General features: G+C 36.7%; 1 protein-coding gene across 2 annotated transcripts; it reads right to left on the bottom strand.

The window, feature by feature from the left end:
* Positions 1–679: 679 nt before the first annotated feature.
* LOC130082401 (complement factor H-like) lies at positions 680–6,028 on the bottom strand. 2 transcript variants are annotated; one of them, XM_056247257.1, is made up of 8 exons: positions 5,793–6,028; positions 5,592–5,697; positions 5,431–5,507; positions 5,077–5,259; positions 4,792–4,959; positions 3,748–3,942; positions 3,494–3,667; positions 680–924 (listed from the first exon to the last, which is right to left on the bottom strand). In XM_056247257.1, exons 1-8 carry the CDS (start codon positions 6,007–6,009, stop codon positions 695–697), a joined length of 1,350 nt encoding a protein of 449 aa, XP_056103232.1. In that variant the 5' UTR covers positions 6,010–6,028; the 3' UTR covers positions 680–694. The 2 variants fall into 2 exon arrangements, with proteins under 2 accessions (XP_056103232.1, XP_056103231.1); XM_056247256.1 differs by having other exon boundaries at positions 680–927; positions 5,793–6,024.
* Between the last annotated feature and the right edge of the window lie 5,740 nt (positions 6,029–11,768).

Below are 11,768 nucleotides of genomic sequence, written 5' to 3'. Positions count from 1 at the left end.
AAAAAAAACACTTTCTATATTGAGGAGATCTGGGATGGATTCTTCTTTATAATATATTATAACTACATCTAAATTAGACTTTTTATCCTGTTGCTAGGTTATTCTATGTAGTTGCTAGCCAGACACATTTAAGGAATGGGACGTGCCATTCTCCATTTGACAAGCACTGTCAGAAGAAAAAGTTCTCGTATCTGTATCATATGTAATAACATACCAGTGCATTGCAGTATGCCTGTCCATTCAGTCTGGGCATTACAGGTGATGTGTACAGGCTGCTCTGGGTTAAACCCAGGATCACACTTATATTGTATTCTTGAATTGATGTTGTATTTTGATCTCTGTTCTCCCACAATCCTTGCATTTGCGATCTTTGGTGCTGCACACATTTTTACTGTAAAAAATAAATAAAAATAAATTCCATCATACTAATTTGACTTCATATTGTGCACAAATTGTAAGTTTTAATGTCAGAACATACCAACACACAGGGGTTTTGGTGTCCATCCGTCTCGTGTGCATGTGGCTTCTGCTGCCATTTGATCATAACCAGACATGCAAGAGTAATAACGTTTTGCTCCAAATTTCATATCTCCACTGAAGTAAGAGTGCGGGCTAGACACATGCTGGTCATGTGGAACTTCACATCTATTATCTGAAACAATATTCACATTATATTTAGTAGCATGCAGTAAATTCAGATCCTAATCCAGAAGTGTTTCTCTATAATCTTAACCTGACAAACAGGCTCATAATCCCACTTCCCATCATCTTGGCATTTAAATGATTTGATGATTTCTTTTGTAAAAAAAATCCAGTATTTTTCAGCGCAGGTGATCTCCACTCTTTCTCCAGCTCTAAAAACAGTTTTACCCTCTGGTGTGATGTTTTTAACTCCAAATGTGGTTGACTTAAGCTCACAAGTTACTTCTGTACAAGACATAATTATGTAGAAATAAGGGCAAAAAGAGATCACATATGTGTGAAACTGGATTTGCATGCTTTGTCTTTTGCAGGAAACAAATGATTCTGAGAAATAAAAATAAATAAATAAATAAAAAAGCTTCCCATTAATAGAGTACAATTTGTTTTCCCTAAATAAGTATTAGAGGCATATTTTCTATTTTGAGAACATTTAGATATATTTGTTAAACTATTATCTAAAAATTAAGCAAGTAGTTATTCGTAAGTAGTAAGTGGTTATTAGCTGATTTTGTAGTTACCAAATAATAATGCTAGTCGTGTCACACACTTTGCATGCAAATGCTGTTGCCTCATGATTTCCCCCAATAAAAAAAATCACAAACAAAAAAATGTTCCTTTCAATTAAAACAGAAATCAACAACAGTTGGACCCTTTCGACAGCATGACAGGAATACAAGTAAATAATCTCATTCCATTTTCTCAAGTTTTATAAATTGGTGTGTAGACTGCATTCATCAAGTTAAACCTTTTATTGTTTAAAAAAATTACACTAACATCAGACAAATATTTTATTTAATGTATGGGAAAAACGGATTGTTCGACAATTAAAACAAAAATTTGTCCCAAATTAACCAGATTTAATTTAGTGATATGTTAATTTATGCTTAATTTGCAAAAAAATAAATAAATAAATGTGCAATTTTGAATGGGTTAATCAATTTTTAGAATGTTTCATTGTATATTTTTCAAGTTACGCTACCAGGTTTTTCGCACAATGAAAGACATATGGATAGACGGATTTTAGTATTATTTCCCATATGATTAGTTTATTATGTAATAATAATGGTGCATTACCATCACATTCTGGCTTCAGAGTCCAACCAAATTTAGAGCATCTGGGAATTCCCTCTTTTAGCTTGAACCCTTTAAAACATCCGTATTTTAATATGGCATCTTTCTGGTATTCTTGCATTTTCTCAACAACATATCCATTTGGTATATCAGGTGCTGTACATGTTATCTCTGTGTGAAAAGCAAAGGAAAGAGGAATAGGAAAATTGGTGCATTGAATAAAGCACAGAAATCTGTGATCAGTGGGTGAAGATACGAACAAACAATCAATTAAACAATGGAATGAACCTTTGCACGTTGGAACAGTGTCACTCCATTCGCCCGTCTCTGTGCAGTGAATTTCTTAATCTGACTAAAAAATATAGTGTGTTTACAGAGTTTACAGCATTTGCCTGGGGGCGTTTATCTATTTTGCCAACGCATTCTCATCCCAAAGCGTAATATTTTGACTCTTTTGCCAAAGCGTCTATATCCAACGCATATGGCACCCTTTAGCGTCAATATAACACGCTTCGGTTTTGGGTAGGTTTAGGTCTGGGGTAGTGTTAGGGTTAGACCACTAGGAGGCGCCATATATCTGCGTCTCATATGACACTAAAGGGTGCCATGTGCGTTCGATATAGGCGCTTTGGCAAAAGAGTCAGTATATTACGCCTTGGGATGAGAACGGGCTCATTTTGCATATGGCCTCAACACACTATCTTATGAATAGCGCGCTCTGCGAGTGGGTGTGAACAAATTAACGATAATGAGCTGAGACAGGAGAAACTGTACTTCTCTTTAGTTTCATACAGATTACATTGCAGGAGAATATTTGTTTTAAATGTGAATTGTTTTATTTAAAAGTAGAAATTTAAAGCGTTCTTTAGACGTATGTTTCATGTTTGTGTGATAAGTATTAGCTGAGTTTCAGTTCATTTTTCAGACATGTTTCAGAAAGATTTTTGCGGAGACAGAGTGAGCTGAAAGCGCACCCTGTTTATTTTATTTATAAAAAAAAAGGTTTTGATGTTAATGTGAGTGTACACAAAAAAAGAAGACCCTCTATAGTTTATAATCATGTATTGATTTTATTTACATGACCATAAATGACGGAGTATTTTAAGTCTATGTTGCTGCTATGTGAAAAAAAAAAAACAGCAAAACGCGCCGGCGCATTTGCCGTCCCTAGAGGGTTAACCGAACATGTTATTAATGTAATGCACATTATTAATATACGAATTTGTGGTCATTTTTCAACAAAAAAAAAAACTTTCTATATTGAGGAGATCTGTGATGGATTCTTCTTTATAATATATTATAACTACATCTAAATTAGACTTTTTATCCTGTTGCTAGGTTATTCTATGTAGTTGCTAGCCAGACACATTTAGGGAATGGGACGTGCCATTCTCCATTTGACAAGCACTATCAGAAGAAAAAGTTCTCGTATCTGTATCATATGTAATAACATACCAGTGCATTGCAGTATGCCTGTCCATTCAGTCTGGGCATTACAGGTGATGTGTACAGGCTGCTCTGGGTTAAACCCAGGATCACACTTATATTGTATTCTTGAATTGATGTTGTATTTTGATCTCTGTTCTCCCACAATCTCTGCATTTGCGATGTTTGGTGCTGCACACATTTTTACTGTAAAAAAATGTAAAAATAAATTCCATCATACTAATTTGACTTCATATTATATGCACAAATTGTAAGATTTAATGTCAGAACATACCAACACACAGGGGTTTTGGTGTCCATCCGTCTCGTGTGCATGTGGCTTCTGCTGCCATTTGATCATAACCAGACATGCAAGAGTAATAATGTTTTGCTCCAAATTTCATATCTCCACTGAAGTAAGAGTACGGGCTAGACACATGCTGGTCATGTGGAACTTCACATCTAATATCTGAAACAATATTCATATTATATTTAGTAGCATGCAGTAAATTCAGATCCTAATCCAGAAGTGTTTCTCTATAATCTTACCCTGACAAACAGGCTCATAATCCCACTTCCCATCATCTTGGCATTTAAATGATTTGGTGATTTCTTTTGTAAAAAAAATCCAGTATTTTTCAGCGCAGGTGATCTCCACTCTTTCTCCAGCTCTGAAAAAAGTTTTACCCTCTGGTGTGATGTTTTTAACTCCAAATGTGGTTGACTTAAGCTCACAAGTTACTTCTGTACAAGACATAATTATGTAGAAATAAGGGCATGGATTTGCATGCTTTGTCTTTTGCAGGAAACAAATGATTCTGAGAAATAAAAATAGAAAATCCTAAAATGAAAAAAAAAAAAAAAAGCTTCCCATTAATAGAGTACAATTTGTTTTCCCTAAATAAGTATTAGAGGCACATTTTCTATTTTGAGAACATTTAGATATATTTGCTAAACTATTATCTGAAAATTAAGCAAGTAGTAAGTAGTTATTCGTAAGTAGTAAGTGGTTATTAGCTGATTTTGTTGTTACCAAATAATAATGCTAGTCGTGTCACACACTTTGCATGCAAATGCTGTTGCCTCATGATTTTCCCCAATAAAAAAAATCACAAACAAAAAAATGTTCCTTTCAATTAAAACAGAAATCAACAACAGTTGGACCCTTTCTACAGCATGACAGGAATACAAGTAAATAATCTCATTCCATTTTCTCAAGTTTTATAAATTGGTGTGTAGACTGCATTCATCAAGTTAAACCTTTTATTGTTTAAAAAAATTACACTAAGATCAGACAAATATTTTATTTAATGTATGGGAAAAACGAATTGTTCGATAATTAAAACAAAAATTTGTCACAAATTAACCAGATTTAACTTAGTGATATGTTAATTTATGCTTAATTTGCAAAAAAAAAAAAAAAATTAAATGTGCAATTTTGAATGGGTTAATCAATTTTTAGAATGTTTCATTGTATATTTTTCAAGTTACGCTACCAGGTTTTTTTCGCACAATGAAAGACATATGGATAGACGGATTTTAGTATTATTTTCCATATGATTAGTTTATTATGTAATAATAATGGTGCATTACCATCACATTCTGGCTTAAGAGTCCATCCAAATTTAGAGCATCTGGGAATTCCCTCTTTTAGCTTGAACCCTTTAAAACATCCGTATTTTAATATGGCATCTTTCTGGTATTCTTGCATTTTCTCAACAACATATCCATTTGGTATATCAGGTGCTGTGCATGTTATCTCTGTGTGAAAAGCAAAGGAAAGAGGAATAGGAAAATTGGTGCATTGAATAAAGCACAGAAATCTGTGATCAGTGGGTGAAGATACGAACAAACAATCAATTAAACAATGGAATGAACCTTTGCACGTTGGAACAGTGTCACTCCATTCGCCAGTCTCTGTGCAGTGAATTTCACTACTTCCATCTATCTTTTTGCCAGAAGATACACACTCAAAGTGAATAACATCACCATAACTTCCCATGTCTGTGTTGCCCGATGCAGTCACACCCCCATCTGTGCGAATGGCTGGACATTTCACAGCTAGGTAATAAATAAATAAATATGAAAATAAATAAATAAATAAACCAACAAACCAATCATTGAAATTATAATTCTGTTGAATAATGTAGCTTACGGGTCACTATCAGAAATATATGATGGAGAAAAATTAAGAGACAAAAAAGGAAAATAGTGACTTTCAAGAAAGCGTACCCTCACAGACAGGGAGAGTATTATCCCATCCTTGAGTTCTGCAGGTACGCTGATTGATTCTGCTTGTCATTTCAAACCTGTGAACACAAGTACATACAAAGAGTGTTAAAATGATAGAATACATTTCATACATTAGAATAAAAAGCATAAAGCACAATTACCCTTTCTTGCAAGTATACAACACTGTTGCTCCAAAAACAAACTCCGACCCCTCTATAAGTTTAAAATCACCATTTGCGGTGTCCCCTGGATGACTACATTTTTTCTCTGCAGAAATCAACCAAGTTTTACTCTGCATGCATAATGACATTGATTTAATAACCAATAAAATTATGTGGTCATCATATTGTCCATTTTCTCACTTGCACATGGTCGCTCTGCGACTGTCTTCCATTTTCCTTGTTCACACTTTAATCTATACATGCCAGTATAACCTGTCATGCAGTTCACTTTCACTGTTTCACCATCACTGTATGAAGCTTTCAAAACTGGTTCTTTGTTTTCATATGTAATGTCATTTTGAAGACATTCTGTGAAGCACAAACAAACATTACACAAAGACATAACTGTCATGTACATTAAATGCTGAAGTTCACGCACAACTAGTCGACAGACTCTCTAAAGCTACAGTTTGGGAAATGCATAGGACTATAATATGACATTTATATTTAAGTCAATAAAAAAAAGACATTTAAATAAAAAAAAAATATATAAAAAAAATCACTTGCCTTGACATTGGGCACAATTCAAGGAAAACAACCAAAAGACGAAGCCGAAGAGATTGAGAACTCTCATTTTGGGCTCCCTTTTTTGGTCTGTCTCTGATACTCTTGCCTGCTAGGGGATCAACAAGCTAAAAAGTATTTTTCCCTTATACCAGACCACTCTGTGCACAAGCAATATTTCCTGTAAAAAAAAAAAAAAAAAAAAAAATCTTATCTCATGCAGCAATTTGTTTTTGTCATTTAGACACACCAAGACAAGTTACCTTAGAGAGGTCAAACTTATTGAGTCATATTTATGCAACATATAAACAGGAAGCAGAGGGCAGGTTACAAAATAATTGCCATGTTCAGCTCTTAACCCTTCAGAGTCTTGGGCTATTTTGGCCCTTTTTGAGTACTTTTTAATTTTTTAATTTTGCGACATAAACAAATGTTTACCATACTAATTTTTGGTATCATTTTTTTCAGCACATCATCACCTATATGACCAGACAATTAGTTTTTCACTTTGGTGTACTGTATCAACATACTGGACCCAAAATCACACAAAAAACACAAAATCAGAATAGAAAAATTATAGATTTTCTACTACAAAAAACACAAAAATGCTCAATGAAGCATTTTAAAAGGTTTAAAATGTAGACAAAAGTTGTAAATGTCAACAAATACAGGTACAATTCAGATATAATCAAGCTATATACAAAAAAAAAATATGATTTACAAAAAAAGCGGGTGTAGCCATAGGCTTTTTTTTTTTCTTTTTAGCTTTGCCACTTTAAAAAAAAAAGTGCACACAATTACAGAGAGCTATATTTAAGGCCTCACATTCCCAGAGTATGAGGGCTCCCAAATAGTGCTAATACAACATAAAAAAGGTAAAATTGAGATAAAATCAAACTATATACAGCAAAAAGCAGGTGAGGCAATAGGCATTTTTTCTTTTCTTTTTTGCTTAGAAACTCTACAAAACACTTAATGTACAATTACACAGACAGCTACATTACAGGGCTTTCATTCCTTGAGTAAGAGGGGTTCCTCAATAGTGCAAATATACCATACTAAAGGTAAAATGAACACAAAATCAAACTATACATACAACAAATATCAGGTGTGTTTTTTTTTTTTTTTTTTTTTCATCTGTGCCACTCCTCAAAACAGTTTATCTAAATCTACTCCTAAACTACCTAAACTACTCCTAAACGATCTACACTATTCCCAAACTACTCTCAAAATCTACTCAAACTAGCAATAATATCTCTCTCTATATATATAACGTACATATGTCTCTCTTTATCTACTCCGTAAATCTCCTGTCTTTCGATTTCGCGTCTTTGCTCAGTTGGCTCCTCCTCCATTCCGTAAAATGTGCAGCCTGAAGAGCAGAGTCAGCAGATTCACACGTTTTTCTCCGTTTTGTTTTATGACAAAAATCCAGTGGCGCAAAAAGTGGGTGTGCGCTATATGCGGCGCATAGGGGCGCAGCACCATGGGGGGCGCCAAAGCGATGGTAAAAAAAAAAAAAAAAAAAAATTAAATATCATTAAAATATATATATATATATATATATATATATATATATATTGTACTGCTGTTGTGCGTTTTTTAAATAATTTCTGCATTTCTTGTTATATAAAATTTTAGAGGACTAACAGGCTAGAGTAGGCGCCCTCATGGAGAAGGGCCTCATGGAGAACGCCCTCTTGTCTCGAAAAAGATGGATAAAACAAAATGCTGTGGGGCTAAAAATAGAAAAAGAAAGCGGGAAAAGGAGATGGCATGTCAACTGATGCGACAGCAGCTAAATAAGTGCATGCTGAAAGCCACCAGGTAGGATTTAAAGTGTGACATGACATCCAGGCATGTAGGCTATCTATTGGCGCTTTTCCATTACCAGTACCAGCTCGACTCGACTCGACTCGCCTTGGCTCGCCTCGACTCGGCTCGCTTTTCGCTCCGTTTTCCATTGCAGAAAGTACCGCCACAAATAGTACCCGGTCGTCATAGCGACGGCTTTCGTTCCTCGTTGCCCCATCAAGCTCTCGCTGGATCCTCTCTTCGGCAACCAAACAAAGGAATGTCTGCACCTCCTCGTTTGACCACGGCGTATTCTTCCGAGTTGCCATAATAATAGTAGTAAGTTTAGTAACTATCTCTGGCCAAACTATTTAAAATACTCCATCTGGCGCGTGCAATGATGACGCAGATTCTCTGTGACCAATCAGCAGTCGGCATTGTTTTCACGTCACATTTTAGTATCGGCTTAGCTCGCCTCAGCTCGCTTGGAACCTCGCCAGAGGTGGTACGAAAAAAAGTACCCGAAAGCAGGTACAGGTACAACTTTTACACAGTGGAAAACCAAACAAAGGCGAGTCGAGTCGAGCCGAGCCGAGCCGAGGCGAGCTGGTACTGTGTAGTGGAAAAGCGCCATATATCTCTGTGGCCATCGGGACTACAGGGAGATTCCCGGTGGGCCGACGTGCTTTTTCGGCCGATACATCTCATACTTTGTTTTTTTGTCTTAACGGCCCATAAAACTCGTACATCGGCGGCCCATTCGGGTTTTTTTTTTTTTTTTTGCTTAATTGGCGGCGCTGGGTTATGCCGGTGTAATGCATTGGTCAAAAAAAGTCAGTGTTAGTTTTTTTTTTCTGACACACATAATTTTTTTCATCATGTGCTTATATCTTTCAAGTATAGAAATTAGTACAAAACTAATTATGAAAGTTTCCTTTATTTTTCAGTGCATTTGTTTTACAAAATAGGCCTATGGCTATTACTATCATGGGATTAATATTATAACTATTATTATGTAGTAGTGTAATGTAGACAGACACTAACTAAAAGAGGTTTGAATTTTTCTTTGTTTAATTTGCACCCTGAATATGGGTTCGAGCTTTTAATTTTGAACTCTCAAAGTGCACCAGACTGCTGAATTTAACATTAAAGAACACAAAATTTTCTTACGGGGGGGGGGGTATGGGGGGGGGGGGAACCCCCCGAACCCCCCGATCCCCCCGATCCCCCCTAGAGAAACAGAGGTCCACCTACCACAGTTGTACCTAAAATCCTGTGAGAAACACTGGTATTGCTGTTCCAATGGAGCTTATAGTTTTTTAGGGGGGTTCATCACGGTGGAGTAGCTATAGTTTAATTGTATTAATAAATGACAATTTGGCACTTTTATCTGTTAGCTCTCACTCGTTCCTACTCACTTATTACATGGCACACTTATTTATTTTTATTTTTATTTTTTTTGGGGGGGGGGGGTCAGGGGCGCAAAAATTGTTGCTGCATACCCCTCTGACACGGGGTAGTTGCGCCCCTGCAAAAATCGACAAAGTTATTAGAATAAATGCAACGTCTGTCACATCCCATCTTGCGTTCTTTTACGAACGCGTCAATATACACGTCAATTTTTTTATATAAAGTTTAAATGATCATATCTCCGTTTTTACGTGGTCTATCAACACAAAACAAAAAGTAAAATAGAATTTCAAGCCAGCACTTTCGACAGAAGTGGACGGCAGCGCTCAACGTGACTTCGTTTTTTTGCTTCGACGTCTTAAACTGGACATGTGATTTGATCACGCCGGCGTGATCAGCGACCCCGAAGAGTTAACTCTGTAGCTTAATCCTGTTAATGTTTTTCTCTGGCTCATGCTTGAATCAAATCATAAATGACATTATGTTGTGATATCTGTCCCATAGAGCATTACAAATGAGTGAGATTGAAGATTCACAACACTTTCAAACTTTCAAACATTGCAATAGTACAATCATTGCAAAATGTGTAACTGCAATTGCAAAATGTGTCCATCAGAATTGAACAATCTATTGAAAGGAGAGAGAGACGGGGTTTTTTACACTTTTAAAATTCTTTACTCAATCAAAAATTACACACTTATACAAAACAGTAATACAAAAATTAGTCAATGATATTCACCAAACAAATGATAGTCACCTTCACAAAACACAAACAAACCACTATTTACACACCATTTGTACATAAATTCAACCATATTTCCTATAGTTTTGAAGAATATATATTCTGTCCTTATTCTCGATTCAACAAGTGGTGTAAACAGACTAAGAATCTTAACAAATTGTCCTTCAAGAGCAAGTCTGCAAGTCTTCCAAATAGCTAGTTTTGCTTGCCCAAGTATAAAATTGGCAACAGTACAACAATCCTTGTTCACTTTAGAGAGAAATCAAAACCCAACCCTTCAATAATTCTTTCCAGCAGTGCAAAAAGTGGCACCAACCTTGGACATTCAATAAAAACATGAAAAACCGTTTCATGACTATTACAAGATGACACAAGGGCAAAACATTCAAATTGAATTCGGACACAAAAACATTAGTGGCTATCACACAATGTAATATTCTCCATTGTAGATCACCTGAGCGTTTTGGAAGGGGACTTTTATAAAAAAAGCTTCCAAGAAGGAAAAATATAATCTGCAACTGTTTGTTTTTCTCTCCATTTTGTATCATATCTGTCATGAAGATCAGTAAAATAAGCAGTTTTTACACAGACCTGATACATAACTTTTTTCCCTACTGTTTGAAAATGTAGCCCTTTTAATCTCTCAAAATTTAGCAACTTTCCAACCTGGCTGGTTTCAGGGCAAACTCCAGGGCACACACCTAATTCAGGAAAAACAAATTGCGTAGGCCCACCCTCTAGAGAATGATTCACAAACTGAAAAAGAGTAGAAGGAAGAGCGGCTTTCAAGCCAAAAATCAACTGCTCTACCACCCTCACAGACCTCAAATCAACCTGACAGGCAATATTTTCTGCTGATCTCCACTCTTTTGAATCCAAATTAATCAAGTGTCCCACTTTCGTAAAGCCTTTCTTCATACATGACTTAACTATACTGTTAGACATGCAAACATTTCCTAAAAAAGGATAAAAAAAGTGGTTAATTCAATAACAGTCAAACGATGCCACATCATATGCTGCTAGGTTGTTTACAACAAGAACCCTCCCTCGATAAGACATTTGAGGAAGGATCCATCTACATTTCTGTAAACGACCAGCCACCTTTTCATAAAGGCCTTCCCAATTTTTCTGCATGTATTTCTCTGTTCCTAGAAAGACTTTAAACCCCTCTGAACTCAATTGACCCTTCGCTGCCCCTCCGGGGGGACGTATGTCGTTCGGATGTTTCCGCTGGTTCAGTTCTTGGGAGCTTGGTTAGAGCTTCCCTACCTGTCCCGCTGGGTCGCCCGAACTATCAGGCTCGGCTATGCGATCCAATTCGCACGGTCTCCTCCCCGCTTCAGGGGAGTCCGTTTACTTTGGTCGGTGGCAATGCCCCGATCATGAGAGCGGAGGTTGCCACCCTGCTGGCGAAGGGTGCAATCGAGACTGTCCCTCCAGCCGAAATGAGGTCAGGGTTTTACAGCCCGTACTTCATTGTCCCCAAGAAGACCGGTGGGTTACGGCCAATCCTGGATCTGCGCGTCTTGAGCCGCTCCCTTCACAGGCTGCCGTTCAAGATGCTCACGGCCAAACGCATTTTCGAATGCGTGCGGCCGCAGGATTGGTTTGCAGCGATAGACCTGAAGGACGCCTACTTTCATGTCTCCATTTTACCTCGACACAGA

This window comes from Rhinichthys klamathensis, unplaced genomic scaffold, assembly GCF_029890125.1.
Source record: "Rhinichthys klamathensis goyatoka isolate OS25496 unplaced genomic scaffold, OSU_Roscu_1.1 h1tg000045l_1, whole genome shotgun sequence".
Lineage (NCBI taxonomy): Eukaryota > Metazoa > Chordata > Actinopteri > Cypriniformes > Leuciscidae > Rhinichthys > Rhinichthys klamathensis.
Note: the sequence above shows the minus strand (reverse complement) of the source record. Positions and strands in the feature narration are given on the sequence as shown.